The sequence below is a fragment of the Akebia trifoliata genome, chromosome 13 (assembly GCF_017979445.1).
Source record: "Akebia trifoliata isolate Shusen 1 chromosome 13, ASM1797944v1, whole genome shotgun sequence".
Lineage (NCBI taxonomy): Eukaryota > Viridiplantae > Streptophyta > Magnoliopsida > Ranunculales > Lardizabalaceae > Akebia > Akebia trifoliata.
The window spans coordinates 25,490,298-25,507,366 of record NC_141387.1 but is presented as its reverse complement, the minus strand read 5'-3'; the positions used below and the strand labels follow the sequence as shown (position 1 = coordinate 25,507,366).

Here is a 17,069-nt window from a genome sequence, read left to right as displayed (position 1 = left end):
TTGTCAGTTCGAGACACCTCATCCGGATTTCTGAAACATATCTGGTAACAAAATAAAGCATTGGAATAGACATCCATCATTGGGAACCTTTGCGATCGGGTCGACGAGTTGATTAATCAGGCGAATGCAAAAATGGGGTGTCTACAGATGCCCCTCTTTGGCAGAGGGTTGAAGCAAACTAGATAGCAAATCTATTTTGGTAGATAGTGCGATATCTGAATGCCAAAGCTAGTGACAGTTCATTTTGCAGCCTGATTTAGCAATTCGTCGGGGTGTTCGGATCCTTGAGGGTAAACTCTCCCCGAACTAAAAGAAAATGTCAGGTCCTTGAGCGCGAGCTCTCACTGGCAGTGTCAAATCCTTGAATTTAAAAAATTCTCATTGACTGATATAACAACTGTGCAAGTGTGTGATTTAAAATCTGAGATAAATTTGAGTAAAATATGAGTATAATTTGAGCATAATCTGAGCATAAACTGAGCATAATTCCGAGAAAACTTTCGACGAAAACTGAGCAAAATCCAAGATAACCCTTGGCGGCATCTGAGCAAAATCCAAGATAACCCTTGGTAGAAACTGAGCAAAATCCAAGATAACCCTTGGCGGCAACTGAGCAAAATCCAAGATAACCCTTGGCAGAAACTGAGCAAAATCCAAGATAACCCTTGGCGGCAACTGAGCAAAATCCAAGATAACCCTTGGCGGAAACTGAACAAAATCCAAGGTAACCCTTGGCGGCAACTGAGCAAAATCCAAGATAACCCTTGGCGGTAACTGAGCAAAATCCAAGATAACCCTTGGCGGAAACTGAGCAAAATCCAAGTTAACCCTTGGCGGCAACTGGCGGAGCATAATCCGAGCAAACCCTCGGTGGCATCTGGCTGAGCAAAATCCGAGATAACCCTCGGCGGCAACTGGCTGAGCATAATCCGAGCAAACCCTCGGTGGCATCTGGCTGAGCATAATCCGAGCAAACCCTCGGCGGCAACTGGCTGAGCAAAATCCAAGATAACCCTTGGTGGCAACTGAGCAAAATCCGAGATAACCCTCGGCGGCAACTGGCGGAGCATAATCGGAGCAAACCCTCGGTGGCATCTGGCTGAGCAAAATTCGAGCAAACCCTCGGCGGCAACTGGCTGAGCAAAATCCAAGATAACCCTTGGCGGCAACTGAGCAAAATCCGAGATAACCCTCGGCGGCAACTGGCTGAGCAAAATCCAAGATAACCCTTGGCGGTAACTGGCTGAGCATAATCCGAGCAAACCCTCGACGGCAACTGGCTGAGCAAAATCCAAGATAACCCTTGGCGGCAACTGAGCAAAATCCGAGATAACCCTCGGCGGCAACTGGCTGAGCATAATCCGAGCAAATCCTCGGCGGCAACTGGCTGAGCATAATCCGAGCAAACCCTCGGCGGCAACTGGCTGAGCAAAATCCAAGATAACCCTTGGCGGCAACTGAGCAAAATCCGAGATAACCCTCGGCGGCAACTGGCGGAGCATAATCCGAGCAAACCCTCGGTGGCATCTGGCTGAGCAAAATCCGAGCAAACCCTCGGCGGCAACTGGCTGAGCAAAATCCAAGATAACCCTTGGCGGCAACTGAGCAAAATCATTGATAACCCTCGGCGGCAACTGGCTGAGCATAATCCGAGCAAACCCTCGGCGGCAACTGGCTGAGCAAAATCCAAGATAACCCTTGGCGGTAACTGGCTGAGCATAATCCGAGCAAACCCTCGGCGGCAACTGGCTGAGCAAAATCCAAGATAACCCTTGGCGGCAACTGAGCAAAATCCAAGATAACCCTTGGCGGAAACTGAGCAAAATCCAAGATAACCTTTGGCGGCAACTGAGCAAAATCCAAGATAACCCTTAGCGGCATCTGAGCAAAATCCAAGATAACCCTTGGCGACAACTGAGCAAAGTCCAAGATAACCCTTGGCGGCATCTGAGCAAAATCCAAGATAACCCTTGGCGGCAACTGAGCAAAATCCAAGATAACCCTTGGCGGAAACTGACTGAGTAAAACTGAGAACAAAGAAATAAATCTGGGAGAGAAACGATTGAAAATGATTCTGGAGAAGAGTGGTTGAATCTGGGAATGAATAAATTTGGGACAGAATGGATGTCCTATCTCCTATGTGAGATTCAGAATGCATTTGTTTGAACCTCAAGGTTTTAAAAAAGTTTTGTAAATTTAAAATCTGAGTTTGAACCTCAAGAGTTTTTTGAAAAACTGCTATCAAGAGGGTAACCTTAAGTTTGGAATTCTCATTTTAGGATTAACATTGCTCAAAAACAAAATGTCCCTAGTTTGACAATAAACATGGCATTGAAAATAATTGAACACATCATAAAGAAGATGCCCCTGGTATAATTACATATCTAGATGAAAAAGAAAAATGCCCCTGGTATGAAGATTTGAAATATTTGATTACCACAAGCGCAATAAAGATTCAACTTTTAATTTTGATTAATTTTATTAAAGATTTTGAGTCAGGCTCAAGAGAACAAAATATTTCCTTTTGAGACTCATCATAGAATTCACCATTCTCTCCATTGGTTTACTTGGGGAAGTAAGAATTTTCAGATCGATCGTAGACAAGATACTTGTGGCTTCTGAATTTATGCCTGGTTTAAGCTGAGTATTGAACTTGATTATTCGGATTTCTGACGTTTCGGCTCGAACTGCTCTCAGCTTGGGATTTTCTTCTGTTTTTTTTTGCTCTAATTTTTGCCTAGATCGCCTTTCCAGGTTTTCAATCTATCGAGCTTGCTCTAACTTTTGCCTAGATCGCCTTTTCAGGTTTTCAATCTAGCGAGCTTTTTCTTTTTTTTCTTGGCTCTGATTGTTGCCAAAGTTGTCCTTTCAGATTTTCAACTTTGCGAGCTTGCCTTAATTTTTGCCTAAGTCGTCCTTTTCGGATTTTCAACTTAGCAGGCTTCATCATTTTTTTTTTATCTTTTTTTCTTTTCCTCTTACCTTCTAGAATCACTGTCTGATCATGTTCTACTACCCTCCTTGACTTTTTCACACGGTACTTAGGAGGACAATATAGGTAGGCTTGGGATCAGGTTGCCTACGTACCCCAAATTTTTGGGATCAGACCAAAATGTAGTTCAGATTTTTCCCTCCCCTAGGTTAGGTGAACGGGCTGAGAAAGAAAAAGGCATAATTTTTTTTTTTTTTTGAAAATACTGCAAAAGGGTTGAGAAAGGATATATTGAACTGGGTAATAGGAGAATTGATTCGGCCAAAGATGGCCTCCTTAAATGTAGTACCGTTTGATCTGGTCAAGGTTGGTTGGTTCTGGTAGTTCACTTCCATCATGATCTTGAAGTCTGACGACTTTTCCAGACAGTATTTCCTTAATGAATGAATTTCTCCAATTGGGTTCAGACTTTCTCTTATAGTCGAGGAGGAGTGTTCAATTTTCTTTGAAGTCTGATAGTTAAATCCTTGACTTGTAAATGATGAGCTTTGACCTTTTTGTCAAATGCACGGGTGACTCTTCTTAGATAAGCTTGCACATGGTACAGGGCTTTAACTCGTTTTCTTCGATCAAGTTTAATTCTTCATGCTGCTGACGAACCCAATCTGTTTCTAACAAATGATTTTCCAACAAGACCTTGAGAAACGAAATTTCCATTTCAACTGGCAAGACTGCTTCCATGCCATACACTAAAGAGTAGGGAGTAGCTCCAGTAGAGGATCGAATTGAAGCTCGATATGTCCATAGCGTGAATGATAGTTTTTCTGACCAATCTCGATGTGATTGACACAATTTTCCTGATGATAGTCTTGAGACTCTTACTAACTGCTTCAATCGTTCCATTGATCTGAGGACGGTAGGGGGATGATTTGTGCTTCCGGATCTTCAACTTTAAACATAGAGTAATGATTTATGCTTTGAAGTACGACCCATTATCAGAGATCAGTTCAAAAGGTACCCCCATATCGACTGATAATATGTGATTTGAAACTCAAGATGTAGTAAGGATAGTGCTGATACATTTTATAACATCTTCTTTAATTCCATCGATATAGACGAGTATCTATTTCGTGTTGAACAACACCCAAGCTTGTACCTAGCATACCCTCATATGATCACACGAACAAGTCTTTTGAAATTTCTGAGTAAATTCATTATCCCCTCGTGTTCCTTTAGGGATAAGATGGTTTCTATTTGAATCTCTTTAGGAATTATTTTTTGTTTCGAGGTCAAAGACCTTTCCTTTCTTTATTAAAGGTTGAGCCCGACTCTTATCTTCTTGTTCAGAAACGAAATCTATCAAATTATTAGTTAATTCGTTAATGCGCTCGAGGTATTCAAAAATTTCCTTTATCCGATCAATTTCAGATGGGACAACAGACACCTCTATAGACTCAATGAACTAACTTGACTCAATAGGAAAGAGTAGACTCAATCTAAGGAAGACATGACCTTGCTGGAAAAAGGGACTCGAGCTAACCCAAATGACTCTTGAAAACTCAAGATAAGTACTCATACGAGTTTGATTAGGACTGAGGACTGAGATATTGCTTATAACCGGTAGGATTGAAGCACTATGATCTTTAAAGAACAACTAGACGATGTTGAGAAATTTTGAGGTCATTTCTGACTGTTTGACTTGATATTGACGTTTACTCTAACTGACCGGATTTACAGCCCTAGCTAGACGATAGACGATTGAGCTTAGATACAATGATAACCCTTAAACCTCTTTGAAGGTGAATTTAACCAATTTCAGTGTCACCCCCTTGATAACATTTTAAATGAACCCTGAGATTTTATTGAATTTTGTGCACCAATCCATTAAAAAATTCATCCATTCAATGATTATTCAGAAGAAAAATAATTATGTTGCACTCTTGAAAAATATTGGAAAATAATGTTTTTATTTCACAAATCTGATTATTTTTTTGCAACATTTTTTGGTAGTTTTCCAAGGTCCATAAAAACTTTTCATGCAAAAATAGATCTTTTGCAAATTATTTTTCCTTCTTTTTCTTTTCTTTTGGAAAACATTTTCTTCTGGAAAATATTTTTTCTCTGGAAAATAGTTTTTAATTTGGAAAGTATCTTCTCTTGGAAAATCTTGTTTTTATGGAAAATATTTTTTGGAAAATGTTTTTTCTTAGAAAATATTTTTTTTAGAGAATAACACTTTTTTGGAAAAACACTTCTTTTGGAAAATATTTTCTTCTAGAAAATACTTTCCCTTTGTAAACTATTTTTCTTCTTTGAAAATTTGATTTCTATTTCGATTTAAATGGCCCGGTCCATCAGGATTGTTGGATCGAGTTGGGCTGGGTCATTTGCAAGAGATGGATTTTTTATTGGGTCGGTGCACCCATTTTGATTTTCAAAAACAATATTTTTTTATCCTTGAGGACAATCATATACTCTGATCTCATCATTCACATACATCCATTTCATCATTCACATGCATTCTGATCTCATCATTCACATACATTCATATCAATCACAAAGTCTCATAAAATTCCATTCAATGAACAACCCGGGAACATCCAAGATAAGTTCGAGTCGTGACCTACTGGGAAGGTTTCTAGACTCTAAGCTTACTACGTGCAATGCATTTTTATCTAGCCACCCTTGCCCAAGCACACCTATATACCTTTCGATACGTGGTGACTTGGTTTGATATACCGTGTAGGTGATAATCTAAAACCTCAATTCACTTCTCTGAAGTAAAAAACAGCCAGTTTGATCTCCAGTTGAGAGGTGGCGCACAATGCTGAGCAAGGGCCCACTTAAATACCTCTCGTCTAGAATAGACGTAGTCTATCCCCCTCGTACAGTAGGGTACAGCGGGGCAAGATCTTGCTTAGGCACCGATTTTGACCAAGAAGTGCAATTGATATACTTAGACTATCTTTTATACCTACGGGTACGAGTCAAGAGTTGTAGCTTTCATAAATGGTTTGGCATCCCACGAGGGGACCTACCACGTACTAGTACTACGTTGGCAATCGGGACATGTGACTGTGTGGCTTACAATAGGTCAAAGGCTCAGGTCGCTCCAGCCTGGGTGCATCAACATACTTCTCAGAATCACCTGATCAGATGGTATTGATGCCCCCAGTTTGATATACCCTAAGGTACGTGATTGGAGTTGTGGGTTTCATGAATGACGTTGCATCTCCGAAGAGACCGGGCCACGCACTAGTGCCACGTTGGCTAAATGGGACGTGTAAGTGAGTAAAACAGTAAACGTGTATGTGGTGTGCGCAAAACAGGGTGGGGTGTGCCTGGGACCTTTTTCAAACAAATGGGCCCATGGATCCAATCAAACCAATCATATATTTAATCAAAATCAAAATCATTCAAATCATATGAATATTAAATTAAGATCACATTATTCCCAGCACATAAGCACATTAACATTACGATCAACATCAATAATGTATTTCAAGCAAGATCATGGTAAATTAATCAATAAATATGACATATGATAATGATCAAACAAACATTGCAATAAGCATAATTTTTATAATTTTTAAGGTCCAATCAATGATCACTTTTGGGTGATCCAAAATAAATCGAGATTCCAATAGGTGTTACATTGATGATAGAATGACAATGGTTGAGATGAGCTCACTCTCAAGAACATTAATTGTGCCAACATTAGATAAATTCAGATTTTCTGTGAATTAGGAAAATACAATCTGAACTTGCATCGATGATATCTAAGGCTCCCGATAACGAAATCGAGTGAACTCAAGTTCTAAATTAATCTACTCGATGAGATCTACATTTTATTAATAGGTGTCCAGACTTAGTTCTCACCAGAATGTTCTGTAAAAACGTTTTAACGTTGCTGTCCCAACTTTCATTCAGAAATAATTCCAGATTTACAGATTGAACTTGCATCGATGATATCTAAGGCTTCCGATAACGAAATTGAGTGAACTCAAGTTCTAAATTAATCTACTCGATGAGATCTACGTTTTATTAAGAGGTTCCCAGACTTAATTCTCACTAGAATGTTCTGTAAAAAATTTTTAACGTTGCTGTCCCAACTTTCATTCAGAAATAATTCCAGATTTACAGATTGAACTTGCATCGATGATATCTAAGGCTTCCGATAACGAAATTGAGTGAACTCAAATTCTAAATTAATCTACTCGACGAGATCTATGTTTTATTAAGAGGTTCCCAGACTTAATTCTCACTAAAATGTTCTGTAAAAAAGTTTTAACGTTGCTGTCCCAACTTTCATTCAGAAATAATTCCAGATTTACAGATTGAACTTGCATCGATGATATCTAAGGCTTCCGATAACGAAATTGAGTGAACTCTAATTCTAAATTAATCTACTCGACGAGATCTATGTTTTATTAAGAGGTTTCCAGACTTAATTCTCACTAAAATGTTCTGTAAAAAAGTTTTAACGTTGCTGTCCCAACTTTCATTCAGAAATAATTCCAGATTTACAGATTGAACTTGCATCGATGATATCTAAGGCTTCCGATAACGAAATTGAGTGAACTCAGATTCTAAATTAATCTACTCGACGAGATCTATGTTTTATTAAGAGGCTCCCAGACTTAATTCTCACTAGAATATTCTCTAAAAGTGTTTTAATATTTCTGTCCAACCTTCATCATTCCATCATTTTCATAGGTCAATTTGAATATTTCATTATTTAGGGGTCATCAAAAAGTGATCCTTAATTGGAGAAAAAAAATGCAATACCCAAAATCATCTACAATCAAGATAAAAAATAAATAAATAGAAAAAATAAATAAAATAAATCCAACTAAATAATAAAAAAAACTAGGTCATCTTGGCAATGCTCCCATACTTGGGGTTTTTCAAGTTTGATCCTCAATAGTCCCCAGTGGAGTCGCCACTGAAAGCGCCCTCGATCCGCGGGGTGCGCGGATCCGCTTTTGACCTTGAGGTTTGGGAGTCGCCACCTAGTTATTACGGTCTAGGAACCAAATTGACCCTACAATGGATAAAAGAACTAATCTACTATAGAAATCTGAATCCGGGGATCATGTTACGGGGTTGGAAGGTATTAGGCACCAACCCCGCCCGGCCAATGCCGGTCTCTACTTATCCCAAATACATCTACATTGCTAATGACAAACCTAGATTAAAAATAAATAAAAAAAATTTACCTTTTGATCTGCAAAAGTGTTATTCCCTCAGATCTGGTGAGAATGGCTCCTTGTACCGTATTCCTTACTTCGTTCTATATCCGGATCTGATTCTTGATCTCCGAGGTAAGGTATCCCCTTCTTGGATCTGGGTACTTCGAATTTGTTGTGGATTTTTGGGATGTTTTTGAGAGGTTTTTGGGTGTTTTTTGGGCTAAAATCGGAGTAGGGGTGTTAGGGAAGGAGTTGGGACTCCAAAATTAGGGTTTTGGGGAGGCTATGGAGGCTTCTTTACCTACTTTTTCTAGGGTTTTTTCTTTGATACGAAAATAAGGTGTGGAGGCTCCTATTTATAAAGTTTTTAGAAGCATTTAGGGTTTGATTAGGGTTTCTTTTAGGGTTTAAATTAGGGTTTTGACTTAGTCTTTAGGGTTTTAGGGTTTTGACTTTAGTCTTATGAGATTGACTTGATTAGTTTAGATTAGGATTTTGATTTAGGGTTTTGACCTTAGTCTTATGAGATTGACTCGATTAGTTTAGATTAGGGTTTTGATTTAGGGTTTTGACTTTAGTCTTATGAGATTGACTTTAATATTTGACTCTAGTCTTACTTAATTGACTTTAATTTTGACTTTAGTCTTGCTTAATTGACTTTAATACCTTGACTTCAGTCTTGCTTGATTTACTTTTAATTTTTGGAGAACCCTCCTCTGAAATATCTTTAATTCTTTGGACCCCCAAATGGAGGGGTCCTTAAAGAAATATCCCACAAACCCTCAACAATTTTACCCGAAAGTCCGATTGATCAATTTTTTAGGTTCAAAATTTTAAATTAATTTTATTAATATTTTACTTTAATTATTTAATGTTTTATTTATTAATTTCGAATTTTTTAATTATGAAAATTGTGAAATTACCATTTTGCCCTCGGAGAGGATTTTTTACGTTTTAAGTCGTTTTTCAATGTTCTAGGATGTTTTGGAATCAGTTTTTCGTAAGGAATTTAATGGGAATGTTGGTTTTTGTCATTTATGAAGTTTTTTGTATGAAATGATTGTGAACTTTATGAGGGGTATTTTCGTAATTTTGTCAAATTTTGTGAAAATTGGCGAAGTGGTTTACTTGGTTTCGATTTGTTGTTTAATGTGTTTGAGTGGGTTTTCCTAAGCGTAATGCAGGCTCTAGGGTTGTTTTGATGTTAGGGGTAATTTGGTAATTTTAGTGATTTTTATCGTGAAGCTTCTTTTTGGTTTGCAAGATGATGATTTCTATGTTTCTGGGGTCGTATTTTCCTAGCGTAGCGTGGTTTCTAAGTTTTGTCAGTTCGAGATACCTCATCCGGATTTCTGAAACATATCTGGTAACAAAATAAAGCATTGGAATAGACATCCATCATTGGGAACCTTTGCGATCGGGTCGACGAGTTGATTAATCAGGCGAATGCAAAAATGGGGTGTCTACAGGTGCGTGGATATCAACAACACTCAACTTGGAAAAGACACCTTCAAAGGTGGTTTTGGTAACACATTTAGTAAGAATATCAACGAGTTGTTGAGATATAGGAACAAAACGAATACAAATCTGCCTAGAAATAATATTTTCTCTAATGAAATGATGATCAACTTTGATATGCTTCATTTTGTCATGCTAAACCAGATTTGCTATTATGTTAATAGCTAATTTATTATCACAATATAGTGAGAAAGGGGTTGTCATGGGAAGACGCAAATCAGCTAGTAAGGTTTTTAGCCACAACAACTCACACACTCTAAGTGTTATAGCTCTGTATTCTGACTCAACACTGGACCGAGGAACCACATCTTGCTTCTTACTGAAAACCATAAGAACTTAGAAGCTTCTACACTTGACAAGTCAGCATGTGACAGCTCATCATGATGACTTGGATCCAGCTGGAGTTCAATAGGATTGTAATTAACTAATTCTATTATAGAAGTTTGTTATAGTTGTTATGGAATTAGTTTCAGAGAAACAAACTAGTATATCCCCTTGTAATATGTTATATATAATGAAGTGATTCAGAACTCTTTCTTATGTTTTTGAGAGAAGAGTTTTTTTCAGAAATTTCATTTTGTTTACAAAAGTTTTCTCTTACTGTACCAAGTTGCCACCAACTTTAGTACAGTACCTAGAAGTGGACTGTCTATCAGTCATTGAACCAACATAATCTGCATCTGTCCATGCCTCAACGCAAAGATGACCATGATTACTGAATAACATACCTCGACCATGACAATCCTTAAGATATCTAAGAATTCGATAGACAGTAGTAAGATGAGATGTTTGAGGCGAGTGCATAAACTAACTTACAACACTAACAACATAGGATATGTCAGGGCGAGTCTTGGATAAGTAGATCAATTTTCTCACAAGACGTTGATACTAGCCAAGATCCTACAATCATTCCCCTTCAGAATCTGCCAACCTGTGATTCTGCTCAAAAGAAGTATCAGCGGGACGAGAACCAAGCTGACCTGAGTCACTAAATAAATCAAGGACATACTTATGCTGAGAAATAAATATACTAGAATGGGATCGTGCAAACTCAATACCTAGAAAATAACGAAGATGCCCAAGGTCCTTAATCTCAAATTGACGTCCTAAGCAAATTTTTACCTCGGTAATGCCAGGATTATCATTTACAGTAAAAACAATATTATCCACAAACAATCAGAGCGACAGTTTTGCCTTGGGAGTGATGTAAGAAAAGGGTGTGATCAGCAGAACTTTGATGGAAACCAAACTGATGCCTGACCTTAATAAAGTGCTCAGACTATGCGCAAGGAGATTGCTTCAGTCCATAAAGAGAACGACGAAGACGACAGACATTTGCAGGAGAAGTAGATGTGAGAAACCCAAGAGGTTAGACCATAGACTTCTTCCTGAGGAGCACTATTGAGAAATGCATTATTGACATCTAACTGAAAGTGAGGTCACTCTCTGATAGCAGCAATAGAAAAGAGAACTCGAATGGTGATCATCTTGGCAACTGGAGCAAATGGCTCCTGATAATCAATCCCATAAGTCTGAGTATAACCCTTTGCCACTAGACGTGCCTTATAACGAGCAATAAAACCATCAAGATTATGCTTAAGGGTGAAAATCCAGCGACATCCCACAGCTTTTCTCCCAGGTGACGAGTGGCAATAAGACGATCATCACAGGAGACAGAAAGAGGCGGAGTTGGTCTGGCATATGAGTGATGGTAGTAATGTGTGGTCGTCGAGAGAAAACCTGCAGTGGAGGAGGTGACGAATTGACAGGGGATGGAGAAAGAGGAACGTGCATGGGAAAATGTAATAAAAAAGGGGACGGATCATCAAGGGAATCTAGGGGAAACCACTCAGATTGAATGCTAATGGACTCATTGTAGTATGGGGTATGTTAAAAAAAAGAAACATCCCGAGATATGAAACACCGTCGAGAAGAAGGATGGTAACAATGGTATCCTTTTTGGGTAGAGGGATAACCCAAAAAGATACATTTTACTGTCTTAGGGCCAAGTTTAGTACGAGTTTGTTCAAGAATTTAAACAAAGCAGACCCACCCAAACTCGTACTAAACTTGACCTTAAGGCCGTAAATTCTTGATCAAACTATCTGGATAGAACTGAGAGAAGGGCGTGGCAAATTGAAGAACTTGAGAGGGGGTCCAATTAATAAGGTAAACAACAGTAAGAACTGTATCGGCCTAATAGGATTGTGGCATGTTCATGCCAATAGAGAAGACACGTGCTAACTCTAGAATATGGCGATTTTTTCGTTCTGATTGACCATTCTGCTGAGGGTTCTTCACATTGGACATTTGATGCTCAATGCCAGACTTTAAACAAATGTTCAAAATCTCACTATAGGTGTATTCAGTACCATGATCAGAACTGAAGGTCTTGACGGTACAACTAAATTGAGTATGAACCATAGCGAAAAATTTCTTGAAGATCACATATACTTCACTCTTGTATTTCATAAGATAGATCCAAATGGTACGATTGTGGTCATCGATGAACAAGACAAAATAACGAAAACTAAGAGTGGATGTGACAGGGGAAGGACCCCACACATCAAAGTGAATAGGTCAAACATAGCAGGTGCAGTAGTATTCATACTAATAGGATAATACACATGTTTAACTAATTGGCAAGTTTCATAAGAAAAATCAAGCAAATTGTTATTATTAAATAAATCAGGGAACATGTGTTTCAAATATCCTAAGGAAATATGACCTAAGCGTAAGTGTCAACGCATTACAAGAGCCTTATTAGACTGACTACTACTATTAAGTTGAGAAGCAGAATGGGTACTAGGTGAAACGGGTACGTCTAAGAGATACAAGCCATTCACTTCACATCCAGTGCCAATCGTCCTCTTCGACCCCAGATCCTGAAAGACACAATGAAAGGGATAAAATGTTACACTGCAATTCAAAATTTTTTTAATGCTACTAACAGAGATAAGGTTAGCAATAAGTTGAGGAACATGCAGTGTGGTAGTTAAGGATAAAGAAGATATAACAGGAAAATGGCCTTGATCAGCTATAGGATATAAAAAACCATTAGCTAGGCGAACATTGCGATGACCAGAATAAATACTATGGGTTTTGAATAGAAAAGGCGTATCGGTCATGTTATTTGAGGCACTAGAATCAATGAACCATGGGGAGGAAGTGGTGGAAACACTGTGTGCAGATGCAAGGATACCTGAGTGAGTGAAAGTAGAGACTAACTGAGATGAAGTCTCCATTTGATTGAAGAATTTCCTAAACTTGTCAAGCTTAGTCTAAGATAGTGATATCGAATCCGAGGAGGTAGTAGTTGAAGGAGGTGCTGGATAAGTAATCGGGTGAAAGAGTACATGAGCTGAAGATCGTTGAGACTGTTGACGTTGTTGATTAGGACGACCATGAAGTGCATTACAACGAGCTTTCACAGGACCTAATTTTCTACAATGATCACACTTATGTCGTTGATGGTTAGGCAGAGACCTACTGGGAGGCTGTGGAGAAGGTAAGCGAGCAAGCATAGTGGAGTGTTCTCCTGAAGAATGAGGTAGGATAGCTGCGCGACGACTCTCATCAGCCAAGACATCAGAATACGTAGTCTGTAGGGATGGAAAATGATCCATACCCAATAAATGAACTCTCACATGCTCAAATTCATCTTGGAGACCAGCTATAAACTGAAAGACTCAATTCTTATCCAGAATCGACACATATGATGCCTCATCAAGAGGGTACTTCCAGGTGTAGGACGAGGAATAGAAGGTTAACTCTTCCCACCGAGCACGTAGTTGTGATACATAGGTGGTGACTGAAGAGTCACCTTGCGAAAGGAGAAATCTTACGCTTTAAGTTCAGGATCCGGACGTTGTTTTGACGTTGCGAGTAAATGTTCTTTGTGGAATCCCATATCTATTTTGCTGTCGAGGAGAACATAAAATCAGTCACAACGTGTGGTTGCATAGATGTAACCAACCAAGAACGAACCATAGAATCTTTAGCAAACCAGTTGGAGTAAGAAGTGTCGGTCTGTGCAAGTTGTTTGGCCGCCCCTGTGAGGTAACCGATATTTCCTTTTCTACCAACATTTTAACCGATCTTGCCTAAAGAAGATAATTATGACCATTTAATTCACGGTAGTAATTTGAATGCCTGGAAAGTCGGTTGAATGAGAAGGAAGACTACTTGAGTCATCACTATTATCAGTGATTGAGGAAGAGGATGTCTTGGAGGCCATCAAGGAGTTGGTGTACTTTGGTTTGAAGGGAGTTCAAATAAGATGAGGGGACTTCTCTCAAGGAGAAAATGATCGCAACACCCTAAAGGTGACAATGCACTATCGTAAGAGGCGTGAAAGGTGATAAAAAATGGCTTTGGGTGACCCGAGTAGTCATTAGCGCAATCGTAGGGCACCAAGAGGCAACACTGTTGTGAGAGCAGCCCCAAACAACACCCTACTATGATCACAAGCCCCCATAGATGTTAAAAAAACTATCGCCACTCAAATAGCTGGCTTGCTATGATCGTAGGCTTCAGAACAACCACTTGCTGTGATTGCAGGCTTTAGACCAGCAACTTGCTGTGTAACAAGCTTCAGAACTACAGCATCCTGCTATGATCGCAGGCTTCAAAACAATCACCTGATGTGATCGCAAGCCATCATGGAGGTCAAACTGTGATCGTAGGCTTCAACATAGCCACCTGATGTGATTGCAAGCCACTGTGGAGGTCAAAAAATAAGTCACTTGCTAAAAAAATAGCAACCTACTGTGTCGCAATCCATTGTGGAGGTCAGATGGGTATCACCTACTTCAAAAAATAACTACCTGCTGTGTCGCTTGACCTATTCTGACCAAAAAACAGTCCCTTGCTGTTGCTATGATCTTCAATAGTCGACTGCGACAATGCATTCCTCTGTTGGTTACCAAACAATAGCCTTATTGTTACTGCAACCTCACCATACAACAACTTTGCTGTTGTTTACAACACTTCACAAAGATCTAAAGTGAGAGAACCTTATTGCATGGTGCGGTTAAGGAGTAGGAAGAACCCCAGTAGGGGTGAGATGGTTATTGAGCGCAAGAAGTGTAGTGGAAGGAATTTTAATGGAGACGAGGATTGACGGAGGTTGTCGCAGGGAGGAGAATGATGGAGGCTTTGATACCAAGTTGAATTGAGGATTAAAATTGACTAGATTAATTAGCCCTAATTAGGCTTTAAAAGGATTATATAGCTTAAGAAGAGGAAAATACTAAAAAGGACACACAGACTAAAAAACCTAATAGAAACAGAATTATTCAACATATATATATATATATATATATATATATATATATGGGATTTTGTCTCATGCATCATTATTTGTCTTGTATAACGATGTGTGGCTGCATGTTGGTAGCTCTTTCTTGGGGGTGAAAAGGATACTAAGGAGTATAACTCATTTCGCCATTTGTTGGGGCTTGTGGAAGGAATGCAGTAGTAGGATTTTCGAAGAGAAGAATACGAGTGCTACGGGGATTATTATAGCAATATTGGGCCTTAATTTCTTATGATCAAAATATTATGACGAGCTTAAAGGGGTGGTTTTTGAAGATTTCATAGGGAGATGGGATTGGGTTTTTAACGTTTCGAGAGTTTGACTTCATGTACTTTATTTTCTCTTGACTGACCTACTTGGCTGGTTTGGCCTTCATTAACGAAATCAATTTTTAACTATCAAAAAAAAAAAAAAATTTAAGATAATTTAATTTTGATGGTCATTAATTATAAAAATTGGAAAATCAACAATTAATTTCTTCAACAACGTTTACTTTGATAGGTACTTTCATAGTTCTGGAGTGAGTGGTGAGATCCCTCCCTCATTTTCTAACCTACGAAACTTGAGGATTATGTACGTGCTTTCTCTCTCTCTCTCTCTCTCTCTCTTTTATTTGTTTTGGGTATTTGGAACATTTAAGCATTTTGTATTATTTAATCAATAATTGAATCATTTTTAGTGAATAGACATGTGTTGTGCTAAGTGTTCTTGTTTAAAACGTATTTTGATTGTCAGGTGGGCGTCAGACACCCAACTCACAGGCAAGATACCCGACTTCATAGGGAATTGGACAAGGCTTACTGATCTGTAAGCATTACTAGTTTAACTAGATATTTTCTTTCGCATTGAATGCATAATTGAAGAACATTATGGATGATAAGAACGTTGCATAGACCATATACACATTATGGCAATCTATAGTTTTAGGACTTGGTCGTCCAACTGAGTTATCAGTTTTCACTCAGTTGATAACCATCTAATTTGCAAACATGTTTGTAGGAGGCTTCAAGGGAATTCTTTCAATGGCTCAATACCTTCAACATTCTCTAATTTAACTTCTTTGTCTGCTTTGTAAGTGTTATATTCTTTTACTTATTTTCAATTGTTATATACACCTTTCTTTGACACAGAAAAACACACATTCATGTGGTCCACTTGGAGATGAAAGGGTAAATTTTGCAATGATGATCTCTTCCCATAGAGACCATTCTTACTAAAAATCAGCTCCTTCCAACATTCATATCCATATAAAAAGAGAGTCGCAGATTTAAAAAGGAAAATTACGATTGTCTGTTTTACCATCAACTTGATCTCGACATTTGATTTGGTTAGATGTTTCAAAAAAGAGCAGATCTTTTGTGATGAAGAACTTATTGGAAATAATCTAGTTGTTATTTTAGTTATAATTGTTTAGTAGTGATAGTTTTTTATTTATTTCTTATTTGTAAGGGTTTTTTTGTCTTTTGACTCTTTTAATTATTATAAATTCCTGTCAAGTTCTCACAAAGAGGCTTGACATAATTCTTCTTGGTATTAGAGCCTAGAGAATCCAACCCTTTGGGTTCACCTCTCTAGGTTGTGGGATCTTGAACTCTCCTTTATTCTTTTTTCTTCTTCTTCCTCTCTCCATCAACAACTCTAGAATTTTTTGAGACCTAATAACCTAGTAAGAACTTCGTTAGAAGGTCTCCCCTTCTGGCACTCTTTTTTCTTATTCATCTTCCCTTGATCGCATGATGCGATAGGGATTCTATCATTGTTTTTTCTCTCCACATGTTGCGATAATATCTTCTGCGGTGTGCTTCTACCCTACGATAGGGTTTCTATCTATCATAAGTGGATTTTTCTTACCTACGACTAGAGTTTCTGTTTGTAGGAGTGCTTCCTATTGCCTGTGATAAGTTTCTTGGGGTCTGCGTATACCTACAGCAACAGCATAACTGCTATGTGAGGGCCTGTGATATAATTTCTGGACTGTTTGAGGGTGCGATAGCAGTAGGCCTGCTCTTACAGGCTATTGTTGAGGGTGCGATAGCAGTTTCTGGGCTGTTTGAGGGTGCAACAGCAGTAGGCCTGCTCGTACATGCTGTTTTTGAGGACCTGCTACAGT

The 17,069-nt window shown here is 38.6% G+C and overlaps 1 protein-coding gene across 5 annotated transcripts in view; it reads left to right on the top strand.

Moving 5' to 3' along the window:
• Positions 1 to 17,069, top strand: part of LOC147388124 (putative LRR receptor-like serine/threonine-protein kinase At1g56140) — an 84,827-nt gene that overhangs the window by 23,163 nt on the left and 44,595 nt on the right. For 4 of the 5 annotated variants that reach the window (XM_086420828.1, XM_086420825.1, XM_086420826.1 and 1 more), the window contains exons 7-8: positions 15,461 to 15,532; positions 15,695 to 15,766. In XM_086420828.1, coding sequence (XP_086276954.1) covers positions 15,461 to 15,532; positions 15,695 to 15,766 — 144 coding nt within the window. The remainder of the gene's footprint in view (positions 1 to 15,460; positions 15,533 to 15,694; positions 15,767 to 17,069) is intronic. The other variant, XM_086420827.1, reaches the window with a different exon arrangement.